The following is an 18466-nucleotide window of genomic DNA, read 5'->3' as shown; positions in this document are numbered from 1 at the left end:
ATGGATGCCCACTTCATGTGATTTTATAATTATACTGGGTTCTCATTTTATCCATTTCTGATCTGAAGATCCCCAGAATCTATGCAAAGCTAGGCGAAAGAAACTTACTTGTGTTCTTAAGTGCTTGTGCACTTCTGAAACTCGAGTAAGCCTATTACTGATGTGGCCACATAGGTGCTGCCTTGCATATTAACCTTGACCTTTCAAGTGACCTTTCAAGTAAATTAGAGGTCATCCAACCAGGTACCACAGTACCATTAAGGACTAGCCACTGCCTTATTGAAAACCTTTAGGGCACTCAATGACAAATTAGGTTGGAGTTTTGTTCTTGTTCTTTGTGTGCCCAAACAAGCAGGTGATTTTGGGGGTGGATTCATAATTAATGTGATAGAGAAAAGGATCAATTGCAATTAGGTGCATGTAACACACCCTGCGCCTGATAAGCATCCTGGTTATCGATCACCTTGGAAACATGCTGTATCTGTGGACAGAAATGTGGAGGTGGTGTTTGTTCTCTTTCTGTTTTGAGTGCAGTTGGTACAGAGAGGGCAGTGTGCATGGGGCAAATCTGCAAGCAAGTTCATGGGTCTAAACTACAACAATATGGCTCAATGGCATTAGTTCACATGTTATGGTTAACAGCAGTTCTCTCTACTTTATTATCTTATAGTATGGTACATATCTGCAAAGCAGACTCAGTTATACGTTAATCCCAGGCTGATGTGCAAAGTGTCTGCATATTAATAAGTACTCCACTACTGTTCTTAAGTGCTATTCTACAGAAATTGTACTTTCATACTTTTGAAAATTACAGTTTTCAGGTAATGACACCTCCAAAATAAATGCATCCTGATTTTAACAGTACTTTTACTTTGTTGTGTTCATGAACAGGCTTTGGACTGCATAGAGAGAGAAACCATTAACGATTAAGCTTTTGTCAGTTTAATTGTGATTGGGATTGCAGTTTTAAACAGAAAAATAGTTTGCATTGATTCAAGTGTCTGTCATGTAACTTCATCTTCAAACACAAGAAAATACTGTAGATAATATCTATAATATTTTATTTCTTTTTATGCCAACTTATATTTTCATGCAGGTGTCTTTAAAAGCTCAATTTAATGAATCTATGCATGATGCTTGTGTACTAGCATCATACTAAATTCCTTCTAGTACTGTGCAGCTTTCCACAAATATATTTGTACCGACATCACACAATTATTAGAATGTTTTAGTTTTAGCATTATTTATTTAGTTCCCCAACATATAAAAACTAAATCAAAACAGATACATTTATAGCATGTTTTGCTATGGTTTAAGATTTCCATTGGTATTGTGATAGCATGATTTATTTGAAAAATATTGTTATATTAAATTTTGTCCAAGTCACCCAGCAATGCTTTCCCCCTCACTGATTACTGGAGGGAATATGGTTAAGAAGAATTCTGTTTCATATCTATTAACTGACAACAGAGTAGACCATTTTCTTTTATTACAGCACAAGCAATATGTAACAGGCATAGTGCACATACACGCAACACATATATGTGATAAGTCGTATGAAAGTTTATAAACAGTTGTGTATGTAAAGCATGCATAACTATAGTGCATCAAACATTCCTTGACCAATGATCTCATACATGAGCAATCTTTGCTGGCCAACACCCCTCTAAGCAACCTATTTAGTTTAAGAAGTCTTGCCTCTGAACTAATATCCAGACAAGATTGTCATTGGAATTTGTATACAGGGTTGTAAAAGACTGCAATGTAAATAAGATATTTTATGTTTTGAATTCTCCATGTTGGTAACTAAATACTAAATAAGGTAAAATTCTGATGTGGGATGATAATAGATCATGGGTTTATAGTGGGAGTCTACATGTGAGAGAGGTTATAGACAACTAACGATTCTCGGGAATGAAGGGTTTGAAATTAATGTGTGCATTTATGTGTGTACATTTTTAAGGCAAAATAATAAATAGTGATACAGCATTTGTTTTTTGCTTTTTTTAGTGAACAAGCAAGAAATTCAATAATGTGACCTTTGTAAAAAGCTTCATAAATATACTCATGTTGACTCAGTAGGAATGATGGGCAGTATGTTATAGATTTTTGCAAGTCTTCTGTTCTTTATTGTGCAATATATTGTAGTCCAACCACACATCCTTTAACCTCAGGTTTAAAAATGGGAGAGGGATGGTTCAGGGTTTCAGTCACTTTCTTTAAAAATTCATTTAGGCTTGTTAAACAGAATTAGAAATGACTAGAAATGATAAACAATGATTAGAGTCAGTCATTTCAATGTCGCATGCAAGAAGGGCTCCTACAGTTTGCTCTGTGTATTTGATACATGTAGCTGAGGCCATGCTTCCAGGAGACTGGAAGGAATTACCTGGTTGAAAGCATCAGTCTGAAGGTGAGAGATTAATATCCTTGAAACATCCAAATTTTTGCTCTTTTTTCATTTTTGCAATGAAGCTAATTGGCTAACATAGTATTAAGATATTGGCCAATTAGCATAATTCAAATATGAATTACTATCATGTAAACTGGCTGTTACTTGAAATTTGTGGAAATTTGTTTCACTGAACTATTCCTTTAAATGTCAAAAGACCTATATTCAGCAGTAGGGATGAAAGGGAAACAGAGAATAGGAGAGTGTTTAACATTTGTTTAATGTCTAACATTAAAATATGGGAAAGAAAGGGATGCCAAACTTCATTTTGCATAATAATGCTAATTACCCTATTTTGCATTGGGGTAAATGTTTGGGGAATGTTTAGTGGAAATTATAAATGTGTTTACTGCTTTGTGATTAGATCTGATTAGTGTAATTAAGATGTCCTGAACGTGATAAGAAGGCGTCAATGGAGCTCTTAATCATGGGATTTATAGGCATAAACTTAATCTGCCTGTCCACTGCAGGAATTTCCTTGATCTGTGCTGCAAGGGGTTTGAGATTCCCTCACTGTTTTGTAAAGGCATTTCAAATCCTCACTAAAGAGCCCCGGTAGCAAGACACTAAATATGTGCATGAGTTGTATGGAGCCAGTAGTTTTATGTCATCTGAAATCATCATTTAACTGCCAAATATTCATCAAAAATATCTTCTTAATAATGTACACTTTACTGGAAACACTAGCCATTCACCTCTAATTACTGGTCACATTTTAAAGTAAATTTATTGCAGAGGTTCATTCAAAAGAGGTAGACTTACAGACTATCCCATTTATTGCAAGAACAATTTCTCTCCACCCGCTACCCATCTACCCCACTGCACCACAGGACCAACTGTATATCAATTGGGTGATGGGCCATTTTCAATACAGCAGAGCACTGACGGGGTAGTGGTATGGCAGCAACATAGCAGCTCTGATGTTTTATATGTAAATGTTCATATGTCAGTGTATATATGTCAGTGTCTGGGTTGAAAGTTGTCTGTTACCCAAAAAATATTCAGTCAACAGTGATCCTGTGGTCAGCGCAGCAGCTGTAGTCTCTAGGTATATTTTCTAATAAAGTGGGTGGTGAATGTATGATCAGTCAACTCTTCTCCCGCATCATCATTGTTTAGTAGGTTCTATTTCCATATATTTTCTCACCCATTTTGTTTTGAACAATTTACCAATATTTACAAATATTTAAATAAAGGAAACGTAATTTGTCTGTATTGTGTTTGTCCTGATTGGAAATTTCAAAATGAATGTACTTACTTTATTATTAAAATGACATTATAAATAATTATGAAATATTATTGTAATAATAAAATGTTCTGACAGATTCACACTATCATAGCAGTTTGTAGATATATTTGTGTTAGATGGCTGGGTTATCCATGCATGTAAGTGTTAATTTAGCTGTCCTTTTCCCTGCCTGGGGATTGTGGAAAATTTGATGTGGGGTGTGTGTTGGGTTGGTCTCCGACTCGGAGCCCTGGGCTCTGAATGCCTCTTCAGCAGTCACCACACTGACTCAGCTCACTCACCCAATGGTTCTGGCAGTTCAGTTCAATTACACACTATCTTGAGCCTGTGATGACACAAGCCCCCAGCCCCACAGATTTATACACATAAGCATACTATGTAAAGGTTTTTTTGCTTCTATTTTCTGGCCTTGTAAAACTACTCAGTGAATCTTATTTGATTTCTTTATCAGCAATTTACAATTCATTCCAGTTTTTTTTCATTAATTACCTTAGTAATCTTAACAAAAAGCTGATGTTGTAGTTGTTACTATTGACCATATAAACCACTATGTATTTAAGAAATTACTATCTGGGGATTTATTAGATTATAATATCTATATGCATAAAATCCAAACTGGAAATCAAAATTGAACACTTGGTAAAAACAATTTGTCTAGATTGTGTAAATCCTGAAATTTCTGTAATAATGGTACTGAATTACCATTATTAGACAGTTAATCAGACAATCATACTAGATGCTTATTTTTAGATGTAAGGAAAGTTTGTTTGTTTTTTCAGATGAAAATGTGCAATAGCACTTCAAATAATGTTTTGATTACCATCAGCAGATGGTAATGTTTTTCATTGTCATCATCATTTCTGTGACGTTTGGAGGCTTAAGCAGGATGTGGAGACGAGGCACATTGAAACAGATATTTACTGACACAATTAACATCCCGATGTAGCATGTAGGCTGTAGTTTCAAACACCAACAACCTCAATGATAAGACACAAGACTTATATACATGCATGACAATTACACACAACAAGGATCAGGTGAACGACATGAGAGGGCATAGCAATACAAACAAACACACACACACACACACACACACACACACACATACATGGAAACGTTTGGGGGGGGGGGGTGGTTGCTGTACCATGGCAATTTCCAAAAACAATTTGTCTAATATTTGCAGTAAAACCCACTTTTTATTGTCCACGTTTTTGAAAAGCCATTTTTGATGACAATATTACATAAAGTTTAATTGTTAATTACTAGTTTTATGTTTATTATAAAATGATGAGTTCCCATATTTTTCCCTCTTATAGTCCCATTTTATAATAGTCTCCTATTATAAATATATTATATGTATATAATATATAAATATATTATATAATTATTATCCTATTATTATATAAGGAGTTCTTGAACCAGCTCCTTCTCTCCTTGTTAAGAAATAGGAAGTATGACTTAATCAAGATGTTTGAGAAGGTGTAAAGTCATTTAATGTCATGCATATTAATATTGCGCATATTGCTTTCATAAGAGAAACTAGAGATGCATTCCTGAATCAAAACACAAAGATACAGCACTTATGATTAAACTCACTCAATGGCTTCTGCTGTGAACAGAACATGTTTCTGAGGCACACTGATCCCAGACAAATACACACATTTTATCTACACTCTAATCTCTCCACAACCTGCTAAACAGATGCACATGTCTGTTGGAGCTTTGACTGGGGTGCCAGGCATCTTCCCATGGGGACTGAATGCTCAGAGATTTCTTTTTTTTTTTTTTTTAACTGAAGAGGGCGTTTATTTTCTGACAGTTCAGGACTTCACAGCTTGGAAGAGTTCACAGCTAGCAGCTGTTGGGTTTGGATGTTTCACTTTTTCATCACACTCTTACATGGCATAACATTCACTAGAAGATCATTTATGTGAGCTGTATGAAACTGTTTTAATTTTGGCTGTGTGTATAGTTTACGACAAAACCCTCATTATTTCTGTATGATCAGTGATGCAATTCTAGCACAAGGTGCATGAATAATTAATTCCAGTTTATTTCAAAACTAGCTTTGCCAGCTATACAAACACAGAGGGAAAACAAGTTTGAATAAATATATATGTCTTCTTCATCTTCATATTAGGTTCAGACAGACAGAGCAAATAATAGAGAGCGAATGAAGGAGATATCATAACTAACAATCAGTAATACAGCAAAGTTCACATTCACATTAGATGCATCTCTGTTCGAATACTTATTTGACAGTAAGATTCTAAGATGTGTGGAGAGTGAAATCTAGTTAATTTCTCGACAATGGTGTGTATGACAGACAGTGTTAGGGAACTCTCAGCACTTTCTGAGCTGAGAATAGAAATTGTTTACCCACTAATTACAACTGTCTCAAAGGAACCCAAAAAATATCTTATGATGGATCAGATAATAATATACTAGATGCTAAATTGGGATGAGCTATCCCAAGAACACAGAATTATGAAAGATGAACGAGATCACAGAATATATCCCAAGATAGGATCACAACATCTTAAATGTAAGTGGTGGAATTTGTCTTTAATTGGTAACTACTCTGGGAGTGCTTAGAAGCAATCAGTCAATCATTCAGTGAAAAGTAAATGCAAGAAGAACTGTGTGCAGTATTGATGATTTCTTGCTTTCAGGGTGTCAAGTATTAACAGAAACCACAGCGAAACTACACCAAAACCATAATGTGGCAGCTATGTAAGTATTTGAATTTTGTAATATCATACCATGTTTCCTTTTTTGAAACGTGGTATGATTTATTTTTTTAAACAAGTATTCTTCACTACTGGTAGTAAGGCATTACTAAAGATTTGGAAACACCTCAACCTGAGAGAGAGAGAGAGAGAGAGAGAGAGAGAGAGAGAGAGAGAGAGAGAGAGAGAGAGAGAGAGAGATGAGGGACACTCTTGTAATACTTCATAGAAGTATTACTGAACTACTGAATTGGGGGCAGTTTAGAAGACAGAGTTAACAAAGTGGAGTCCCAACCTGCTCCATAGTCTAGGAGCTGACAGAGTGAGTCATTAGTCTTCTGCGCTTTAGTTTAATGTCCAGATACTAACAACATAAATAATCATAAACATATTCTCAGTTGTTCTGACCTACCAATAATATATTGGGTATCATCTCACAAACCAACAAATGAACAAGCAAATGTGCTGATTAATGTTTTAATATTATTTAGAGCATTTGCACTGGCTATATGTTATGTCTCTCATGAAAACTAGAGTCTGTAAATTAATTAAACCAGAGTAAAATGGACAAGCTCTGAGGTGGTGTAGTGGTAGTAATTAACTGCAGTGAAATATTCTGACATCTGTTGAATGGCTGAATGGACATGGGACAATGGGTTTACACGTTCAATGTAGTTTGACCCCAACTTGATCACCTGATCTGTCACATTCATCAATATTATTTATTAATTACATTCAGGAAAATAAATTGTAAGTTGTTTTCTCTGTCTTTCTAGAAGAAAGTGGCAGAAGTGATGCAGGATGAGTTTAACATTATGTTGATTTCTCATGCTGTGTGTTTGCGTGTGTACATGAGTGTGTGTGCACAGAGACCTGAAGCTTCCATCTATGCACTGATAAAAGACAATTCAGACACAGGAAAAAATGAGATCTCCATTTTCTACTGTCCAAGGCTGCTTTGATAAAAGAAATGGCTTCCAGACTTTGACTGTTTCCCTCATAACTTGCCTTAGCTGAGTTTATTCTGATCATATTCTATGCAATGCTATGAAGACGTTAGTGCCACAAAAGCCACTGCTTTTGTTCATCTCACAGTATGAGAGTCATCAAAATAGCATAGATTTACTGCAAAGGGTGTGTCAAAGCTGTCTTCAGATTTTTCATGAGCCTTGGTCAACACGAGCGCAGCAGGACAAAACACACTCAAGGGTGAATCATTTTATTTAACACAGACAGGTCAAAGCAAAAAATGAAGGAAATTGTAAATATGAGGAAATCAAAAGAATAATGAAACTGTGGAACATATGAGTACACACAAGTAAGATGGCGACAACACATAAAAGAGACATTATATATACACAGATAGCGTTGATGTAATTATGTAAAATACATCTGCAGTTGACGGTGATGGAGTGGTGCCTGTGTGATTCCTGGGTGGAGGCTGCATGACATTTCCCCCCTGTATGTCCCTGCTGTTTGTTCCTGGCCCTTAACTCTAAAACTTGTCCAGGTTTTTGTAATTGCCTTTCAACTGATTGGCCACTGTGTCATCATAAACACTACTAGACTCAGTCCTTCAAGAACGAGGGCTAAGCATTGAAAATGCAACAATACGAAGTTCATGATGTAGTTTTTCATAAGCAAACATCAAGTCAACTATATTAAAGATACTTTTTGTAAACCTGTATATCTTTGCTATACTAGAAGAGGCATTTTTGCTTATTGGCTGACTGAGTCCCATAGTTGAAATGTTCATGCTCGAGAGATTTCAGGGCATCTGTGGAGTAGCTAGCTAGGTATTTAGCTGTTTGCGGTTCACACAAAGTGGTTTGCAGTGAAGACAGCAATAAACACTTTATTGCCTGTGAAATGTGATCCTTGTTCTCCCATTAATCAAGTAAATAAATGAATAGCTAAATGTCTGGATTACATCCAAGAATTATTATTTTCTCCACTAGCTAACTAGCTAACATTAGTAAGATTTTATGGTAAAATGCTAACTTCCTGGCTCATAATATAATGTGTTTGTTATGACATTAATGATAATGAGGATAACTGTAATTAGTATCAATCTAGTGTGTTCTGCTTTGCCCAGCATGAAATTCACTGTTGCTGTCTAGGAGTTGTAAACACAAGCTGCTTTTAGTGAGCCAACAGACCTATTTATTAACTAGATAGCTGTGTAAGATGAACGATCAGTCGCATCAGTCACACTTTGACATATGAGTTTTTGACAAGTGAGTTCTTGAACACTGCAGTGAAAAGCATCAAGGATAAACTAATCACATTAAGGTAATGTTATTTATGAGTTACTACCTTCCCATTAATGAAATGTGGATAAACTATAATTAGTAGACTTTATGTTTAACATTTATTGTTAGCTAGCCATGGATATAACTGATACTTGCAAAATACAAGTTGGACTTTGCCACTCTAGGCAATGGATTTGCTTGTAAGATGCCTCGGTTCCCCAAGGCATTTTTCTCAGCAGTGAGACACAGACCATTGTTCACATTCTTTACTTTCTTCAAGCATTTCAGATGTACTTTTGACATTGAATGGCAGTCCAGTAAAACTGTGCTTGCCTCATTGTTCTTGCCAAATAGTCCCATTTTTGGATAGGAAGCCTATGACGTATGACATATTTAAGCAGCTTACTGCAATGATTGCAGCTCCATTCGATATTTAAACACAAAAGGTCACTCATTCTAGGTAAACCCCTATTCCTGTTGGATAACTGTATTACAGGACTTGGTATGAGAATATATTTTAAACTATAAATCCAAAAAGTGCATTTTTTCCTACACTTTCGTTTAATTGACACATACAGGAGAGAAAGAAACTAAAATCCAGGCTAAACAAAGCAAAAGCAGTACAAAACAGTCTTTGACTATAAAAACAAAACACAAGTGCATCCCAACAAAAATAATAAACAGGCACTGTCATGGTGCATTACAATCCTGGAGCATTGTCTCTTCAAGCAAACACAAGTCACACTGAGAGAGCACCTGAGTAAACTAGAGGGCCTTGGGTAATTTAGAGAAGAATTGAAACTTCACATTCTTTTACCAAGGCACCATGACATAGGGAGCAACAAAGGAGCTCCCAGTGGTGCTCTGTCTTTATGGAAGGCATGGTTGTTAAAGAGAGAGAGAGAGAGAGAGAGAGAGAGAGAGAGAGAGAGAGAGAGAGAGTGCAACCAAACAAACAAGAGAGTATGTATGAAATGAGAAGGAAAAGATGGATCAAGAAAGAAAGAGATAGAAAGATGGAGAGAGAAAAAGGACATGAGAAAGTGTAAAAGAAAAAAGAGGCAGATAAATAGAGATCAAGACAGATGGAGAATTAGATAGCGGTAGAGACCCTCCCAATGCCTACTCCTGACTAAGCCAGTGCTTCTTCCTAAGACAGTGGCTCCTCCTAACTAATCCAGTGCTTCCTTTTAAGCCAGTGCCTCCTTCTGACAAAGTCGGTGCCACCTCCTGACTAAGTCAATGCCTCCTGACTAAGCCAGTGCCTCCTCCTGAATAAGCCAGTACTTCCTCCTAAGCCAGTGCCTTCTGACTAAGCTAGTGGCTCCTCCAACTAAGCCAGTTCCTCTTCCTGACTGTGCCAGTGGCTCCTCCTGACTAAGCTAGTTCCACCTCCTCACTAAGCCAGTGCTACCTCCTGACTAAGCCAGAATCATTTGCTCTGCATGTGCCTTTTGTAGAGGACACTGCAAGGACATGACTGCTGATACATGTTAATGCTCTCAGTCTCTCCTCCCCTCCCCAGCCCCTCTTAGACTGATGCCTCAGCAGAGCTCCACATTGATCAATCAGATGCAATCTGCGTCTCAATTTAACCTCCCTGGGGGTGATCTGCATTTTAACTGGAGAGGTGCGTCCCTCAGGGCTGCCACAATCTTCTGTACTGCCCAGGCTGGATCAATATTTTTCAACTTATTTGTGTAAATACTTTTTAAGTGCAGCCATTAATCATATGTGGCATCTTTTCTGAACAGTTTAAGCTTCAGCGCATACTGATTTAACCACAGTACCAGTTCTTCTTCACTGTGCCATGGGCTTCAGTCAAGCTTCAGCTGTTTATTCATATTTCTTCAAAGATTTCATATTGCAAGACTTTCAACATCATAATATTCATTGACAAAAATTATATTAGTGCAGTTTGGCCTCACTTAAGCTTTATGCACAATTTTCTGCATGATGTATGTTTTTTATGAAGCTAAGAGATGGAAAACAGTGGTGAACTTACCCCACACATTCAGTGTCAATAAAATAATTCTCACTGTCATCAGTAACTAACATAATGTTGCTCATGGCCTGACTCAGGGGCCAACAAGGAAATGAGCCATCGTGAATGGAATTTGAACATTGCATTTCTGCCCTGAGAATGTGCCCAGAGCATTTACAAGGGTCTGGATCTTTTCTGATTTGCCAAGTAGCATTATACTAATAAACTGAAATGACAGAGGTGTGCATGTCTTGCAAATGACTGGATTCTAATTTGCTATAACAGCAGGTATGAGGATTACAGTGCTGGTTTGCTATGACAAGCTATGACTCAAGAACTGTTACGTTTGATCCCAGCTGACAGATGTTGCCATGGTGCACTTGAGCAGGCTGCTCCAGCAGGCCCATCATTAGCTGGTCAGTTGTTAGTCAGTGGTAATAAAACACATAATGCCTATACTAACTAATGTAAATGCTGGACAAAGAATCAGTGAGAAAATGTAAATATAATAATATCATAATGTGATTTGCCTTGGTCTTGGTTTAGTTTCCCAAGCACCATAAAATCAGCACTCAGTACTTTTTTGCACTTGGACTCGGACATGTATAAAGCTGCTTTGTGACAGCGGCTGTTGTAAAAAGCACTATATAAATAAATTTGACTTTGACTTTGACTTTTCAGCTGAGTCTCTAACTATTGATCTTAAAGGACCGGTTCAGTCAAAATGTTAAATTTAACAGCACTGAGACCGAGGGGCCACAAGAGGGCACCATGCTAATTGGCAGCTTTGGTGTTCAGTCACTGTTAGTCAAATCTGACTGAACTGTTCCTTTAACATTCAATGCATGATCCCAATACAGCAACATTTTCCTAAAAAGTTTACAGCCCAAAACACACTCTCTCTTTGTCTGTGTGTGTCTGTAAGTATGTGTTTGTGTGTGTGTGTGTGTGTGTGTGTGTGTTTGAGATAGAGAGAGACAGAGAGAAAGAGAGACAGAGAGAATCTTCAAGTAACATAATATCTCACAGCATACAATGCTGATGCACACATTACACTGTTACACTGTGTATGTATGTATATATATATATATATATATATATATATATATATATATATATATATATATATATATATATATTCCTGTTTAATTGGCTGACTGTGTGGGTGGACAGATGGATGTTTTCACACTCGAGTTTTTTACTATGTGATGTGTAAAATGCAGTTCCTCCCCTAGCTGTAGCTCCACTCCAGTGTGATGTTTTCTCCCTGGTACACTGGGCTATTCTCCATCATTATAATAAGGGAGGCTCAATTAGACCTGCTCTAAAACGAGGCCTCGAAATGTCACAGTGCAGGCCCGTGACATTTCTCTGTTTGATACGCTATCAGAACTGGAGTTGCGGAGTTCACAGACGGAACTAATCTGCAGTTACAAATGACAAATCCCCCTGCTCTGCTGGCTGGGAGGAATGAACACTGCCAATACATCAGGGGATATGTCCTTGGTATTACGCCTAGAAAATTCCTGTTTATATGGCTCACTGATAAACCGCTGAACTTTTGCATTCTTGTTGAGGTAAATGTCTCATTTTAATGAGCTAGCAGGGTTAACGATATGCATAATATTACTGAATGTAAACATATGGACAGTGGTTAAGACTATTGAATATGGTGGGTGGTAAACCATGTAATGAACATAAGGTGAAAATCTCTGTCAAATCCAGAGGCAAAATAGCCTGAAGGGCAAAGTAACAACATAAATGAGAAATAATCATATTTGTTGAACAGAATTATTCTATGGATTCATACTTGCTAAAAGCACAAATCAATAATGTAATAACATACTGTAATTTACTTCTAATTCTACATAAAATAAGTGGATTATGTTTAATCAAGACAAAGGTAATATGAAGCAAAATATTGGTGCAAATCCAAATTAATGGAGCTTGTAACTGTAGTCTTGTAAGCAAGGTTTCACGAAGACACTCATGGTTAATTCCTGTAGTGTATTATTTATTTACTTTGTAAGTTATTATTTTAAATATTTTTTCAAGACTGCTCACCCTACAGCAGGGAGCTTTGTGTAAATCTTTTTCTGATTTAGTCTGCTTGAAATGCAGTGTAATTGTAACAAACACAATCACTAGCAAGCACAATTATTCCCCCCTTTTCTTCGAAGGAACCATTGCTTTTGGCTGCCAGCGAGGAGCCTTGGCAGAGCTCACAAGTCGTTACACTTCAGAAACCTTTAATGAATTTGAGACGCAGGGGTCATGGGGGCGTCTCATCTCTTTATGCCAATATGAACGCTGGGCCTGCCTGGAGGCCTTTCTCCTCCAGTCTAAATGTCAAAAAACAGACTGTATGCTTCTTATCATCCTTTGAAATAGTTGCCTCCGTGATGGATGCAATTCGTACCCAGCCAGTGAGATTCTAATAAGTGCCCTATTGTTAGCCAGAGACAGAGAGAGACAGAGAAAGAGAGTGTGTATTTGTATGAGTAAGAGAGAGAGAGAGAGAGAGAGAGAGAGAGAGAGAGAGAGAGAGAGAGAGAGAGGGGAAAGAAGAGAGGCAGAGACAGAAGTAAAGAAAGAGATGGTGGAATAAAGGATAGAAATCCATTTGTATTCCAGCCTCAGCTGTTTGCATGGAAAATAATGGCTTGTGTGTTGCTAGTGTGGTTCAAATAGTGAGCCAGACAATACTACCACTGTTTGTTCTCCTCGGGAAGTTATTGAGAATGGGGGGAGAGAGAGGGATGGAGGAGAAAGGGAGAGGTCATCAGCAGAGTGGGCATTAGCCTTACAACCATACTATGCAGCCGTGGAATCTATGAAGCTGTTTCTCAGTTCTAAGACAGCTTAAGGTTAAACAACTGAAGTGGAGTAAGGAGAGGTCACATACTCAGGAAGGTGAGTTGCTGTTATTCCCATTTGGGGAGATGTAATAGTTTTCTTTAGCAATAGGAGACATGCTTTTCAGACTAGCACCCTAAGCTAAGTCATCTAGAAGCTATAATTGAAGAGTTAAAACTTTTCAGCTGCAACTAGCAAGACTATTCATTATTTAAAACCTCTTTTACTATTTTAAATGTATGAGGCATAAATGCTAGATGTAGGCAATTTTCTTTATTCTAAATATCCAGATGTTCTGTACTGACATATGGACTGACCTTTTGCTATACTAAAAAGCTGCTTCACACACCATTGAGCTCCTAATTATATTTTACAACTGATAGCTTGATTATCTTACATGACTGACAAATATCAGGTCAATCAGATTAATCAACTTGATTCACAGTAATAGTAATAATAATAATAATAATAATATTCAAAATTAAGGTTTATGTGAATTGACATGTCAAAAAAAGGCTGTGTGTGTGTGTGTGTGTGTATGTGTGTGTGTGTTTGTGTGTGTGTGTGTGTGTGTGTGTGTGTGTGTGTGTGTGTGTGCGCGCGTGTGTGTGAGTGACAGGCAGAGGAGCAGACAGGCATGGATGTTTAAAATCTAAAATATTTTCATGTTTAATTGAAAAGCTAAATTCATAATCAGGACTTTGCAATGCAATTTTCTGTTTTAAATGCCTGATTGTCTGACTAGAAGTGTTATGTACCATTATAAGCCGATATGGAAGAGGTTTCGTTGTAAACCATCTGAAGTTTTTTCATGTGGTTCCTCATGTAATTGATTGCTGGTTGTTTTATGCAAAATCCCCTTCTAGAAACCTTTAAAAATGTATTTCAATTACTGCCAAAGGTTGTTTGTTGATCTGAGTCTTTGACTTTACTGATGTGAACATCCCTACAGTAACTCTACAAAAACAATCGTTAAGTCATATATGGAAATAACTGTTTTGTTTTTGTATTGGATATGGATGGTTACACATTAAAAAATGAGGTGTCATTAATCTATGATGCATAAAGTAAAACAGCAGGTCCCAACATGGGCCCTCCCAATAACCAATTAAACAGTGCTAAAAAGTACTAGATCTGTGACTTGTTATCAGACAAAAATTTGGAGTGGATAAAATTTTATATGATAGAGAGCACATGTAACTCTCTCTCTCTCTCTCTCTCTCTCTCTCTCTCTCTCACACACACACACACACACACACACACACACAATACAAAAAACTGTAAAAGACAGCTGAAGAAATATAACTATAATAATATATTGAAAGTTTCTTTGATAGGGCATCTCTTGACCCCCACCTCCACCTTTCTTGTGCATGCTCTCAGGGCTTTAAACCTACTTGCTTCAAAATTTCCTAACAACAATTTGGCACCCTCAGGTTCCTTTATTTCGCAAAGCCTACAGTGGCTGGCTAATGCAATGTGAAGTGCTGACAGATGATTGAGTGTAAATAGCCTAACGCCAGCACTGTGCAGCTTCAGCTTGTAGCGTGCAGCTGTGGTGCTCGGCAGCCTTATGAGAGCTCGTCATTAGCTCACGATTCACTGGCCACTAATGTGAATGTCACTCTCCATGCCATGCCGGATACAAGTGGCTTGCCGAAGACTCGCGCTTGCACGGGTGCATATGTGCCTGCTTATTCCTAAAGGCAAATTGAATTTCAAAAAGGAAATTGAGCATCAGTAATTGATTTTTATCATCATGACAGGGCACAACCAGCCTTGACTGGCAACTCACATGCGAGATGGAGCAGTAATTATCTAGTCATCCAAGTGGACTAATTGCAATGCTCATAATACCAAGGTCAATCTGAGCTCCTTTTGATCCTGTTAGCAAAGCTATCATGCAACAAAAGAAACAGATATCATGCTGGTCCTAATATTCACATTCTGATGACTGGCATAAGCAGTGACAATGATGCTTTGTTCCTTAAATAAGTAAAATAAGTGTCATATACTTAAGAAAATTTTGGTGATTGCTTTTAAGGATAATATACATCCTGCATGAACTCATTTTGCCTGTCATTTGAATGCATGGCAAAGATGTAGAGAAAATGATGAAGTGTTAGTCTGATTTAAGAATCATTCTTTTATCTGATGTAATAAAGGAGGAAGGTGGTGCAGTCAAGCAAAGTCAAATGTGTCATGTTGACATGATTAATGGTTTAATAGATATTGTTGGTGGTACTATTTTAAAGGAGAGTGTCAAAAGTATTTGATATATTCCAGGTGATGTACAGGAATGTTTTGATAATTTGATTTTTGAGATTTGGAGGAAAATTCACTTGGCTTCTGGGTTGGCCTTAGATTAAAAAAAATGCAGATGGTCTGCCTGTGCTGAAGTTTGTTTGATAGCATTTTTGGGTCTTGTTGGTGCCTATGATAATTACATTTCACTCTGCTGTGTGAAATGTGAACCTGCTGTTTCGAATTCAAACAGCTAATCAAGGTGGAAGAAGCAATTCTCACTTGTATGATTATTCTTATGCTTCCTTGGTAGTTTTTCCTTTCATCTGTAGCTCAAAGGTTTTTGTAAATAATTTATGAGGTACTTGGTCGCACTTTGTACATAACTGAAAATTAAGATATTGAAAACATGCTATATACAAAATTGTGCAAAAATAACACAAATACAAATAACTCCTTAATTATACATACAGTAGTATGATTTTTCTGATGCTACACACTTTTTTTCTCCCTCTTTCCTTTGAATAGAGGGATTTAATTATGGCACTCCATTCACCATCTGGAGAACTTCATGCCTCAGTAAATGGAATGGTTTCCAAAGGCCTTCCCACATAGGCATTGTTATCATTGTTATCTCCTAAATTCTGGGCAATGCCTTGAGAGACTCTTCTATTTGTCATCTACTTCCTGGAACTCTTGAAAGATTCCATGCATACTGTCCACTTGGCATCTTTGTGTAGGCAATTTTTTCTCCTCTGATTTTACTGGTCAGAAATCTTCTTCTTCTTCTTCTTCTTCTTCTTCTTCTTATTATTATTATTATTATTATTATATCTGTGTTCACCATGAGATCATTGTTCATAGCAATTACATAACCAAAGCAATGTGCTCTGTAACAAACAATTTCTTCTATGTTTTTGACCATTTTGTCCTCTTAACACCCTCTTAGAGACCCATGACAAAAACGGGACCAGAATTCTAATGGAACACTAACTGGCTCTAGGGGTCTAAACGCATCATCTGGAGCAGGGGAAAAGGGAGACAGGAAGTGGCCAAACAATGGATGGCTGTTCTGTTCTTCCCATGGTCATCATGATCTCCATCATGACTGGTTTAATGGGGAGTGGAGTAACAGTGTCCAAACAAAGACCGAGTCAGAGCCAGCTCACTGAAGGCCCCCACGCACCCCAGCTCAGAGCAAAACGTGGCTGGATCTGGAACCAGCTGTTTGTTGAGGAGGAGGATCCAACACCAAAGATAATTGGTCAGGTAAAACTACAGTCTGGAGTTGCACTTGATGCCATAAGGCTGCTGAAAAGCCTTTAAAAATATTAATTTAACTGCAGTAGTTCCAAGATTTACCAGAAAGCCTGGCAAGTCTGGGCATCAGTCTTAGCTCTGCTACTGTTTACTATTTACATGCTGCCACTTGGCCATATAATATATCATCATGGTTTAAATTTTTATTGTAACACAGATGACGCTCAGATATATGTCAGCATTAGCCCTGCTCAGACTATACTACTACCTGGCCTAGCTGACTGTATTCATGACATAAAGACATGGATGTATATGTACTTTTTAAAAATTGAATGTTAACAAAACTGAGTTGCTCCTAATCGGCCCCAAAGCTTTGATATTGCTCATATGGCCTTGGCATCAATATTGATGGGATTCTGGTGAAAGGGTATTTTGACCCTACACTAACTTTTGACATTCATATCAATTCTGTAGTTAAGTCAGCATTTTCCGTCTATATAACATTGTTCATCTCTGGCCATACTTTAGCCTGTCTTTCACTTCCATTAGTGACTTTCATCCCATATTAAGCACAAAATTCTTCTTGTTACATGTAAAGCTTTGCATAGCCTGTCTCATCATTTCCTGCTTGAGTTTCTTCTTCTATATGTCACATCTCATACTTTAACATTGCAAAAGTTAAGCCTTCTTCACGTTTCAAGGTTTAATTTGACCTCTATTGGTGTTCAATCATTTTCTGTGTAAAATATGGAATAGTCTTCCCATGTTTAGAATAACTCTATTCAGGATGCCACCTCTCTTCCTATATTTATATCTTTGTTAAATACATTGTTTTCATTATGCTATCAGTGCCATTTATTACATGTTATACATGTAATGTCCTTTTTGTTGCAAATCATGCACTTTCTCTTTCATTTCTTTATGTTTGATTGTAAAGCATCCTTGAGCTTGGGAAGGGCACTATATAAATAAATGGGAGAATGATGATGATGATGATGATGATGATGATGATGATGATGATGATGATGATGATGAAGACAAGTACCCATATATATTTAGTGGTCTTCTTGTTTGCAAGCACCTCTTGTCGTAGTGCTAAAATCTGCTCTGAAGCTGCACAGTTTAATTGTCCTGTAATTACTGTAATTTAACTGCTGCAATTTTTTTATTTAGCTGAAATCAAACTACGACACAGGAGACTTCACAATCAGGTACATCCTAACTGGCGAGGGAGCTGGAGAGGTCTTCACCATCGACGAGTACAGCGGTGAGATCCATACTCTAAAGGGCCTCGACAGAGAAGAGAAGGCATTCTATGTCCTCCGAGCCCAAGCCATCGACCGCAGGACTGACCAGCCCGTGGAGCCTGAGTCTGAGTTCATCATCAAAGTCCAGGATATCAATGACAATGCCCCCCAGTTTATAAACGAACCCTACGTG

General features: G+C 37.4%; 1 protein-coding gene across 2 annotated transcripts in view; it reads left to right on the top strand.

Moving 5' to 3' along the window:
• The first annotated feature begins 13373 nt into the window (after nucleotides 1-13373).
• cdh19 (cadherin 19, type 2) overlaps nucleotides 13374-18466 on the top strand; it is a 17846-nt gene continuing 12753 nt past the window's right edge. Inside the window, exons 1-4 of one of the 2 annotated variants that reach the window (XM_027018155.2) lie at nucleotides 13374-13579; nucleotides 16295-16502; nucleotides 16716-17035; nucleotides 18200-18466. The exon at nucleotides 18200-18466 is cut by the window's right edge and continues 28 nt beyond it. In XM_027018155.2, coding sequence (XP_026873956.2) covers nucleotides 16826-17035; nucleotides 18200-18466 — 477 coding nt within the window. In that variant the 5' untranslated portion in view covers nucleotides 13374-13579; nucleotides 16295-16502; nucleotides 16716-16825. The remainder of the gene's footprint in view (nucleotides 13580-16294; nucleotides 16503-16715; nucleotides 17036-18199) is intronic. The other variant, XM_027018154.2, reaches the window with a different exon arrangement.

The sequence above is a fragment of the Electrophorus electricus genome, chromosome 5, assembly GCF_013358815.1.
Source record: "Electrophorus electricus isolate fEleEle1 chromosome 5, fEleEle1.pri, whole genome shotgun sequence".
NCBI classification, from domain to species: Eukaryota; Metazoa; Chordata; class Actinopteri; order Gymnotiformes; family Gymnotidae; genus Electrophorus; species Electrophorus electricus.
The sequence above is the reverse complement of the archived record's forward strand: the minus strand, read 5'-3'. Positions and strand labels throughout refer to the sequence as shown.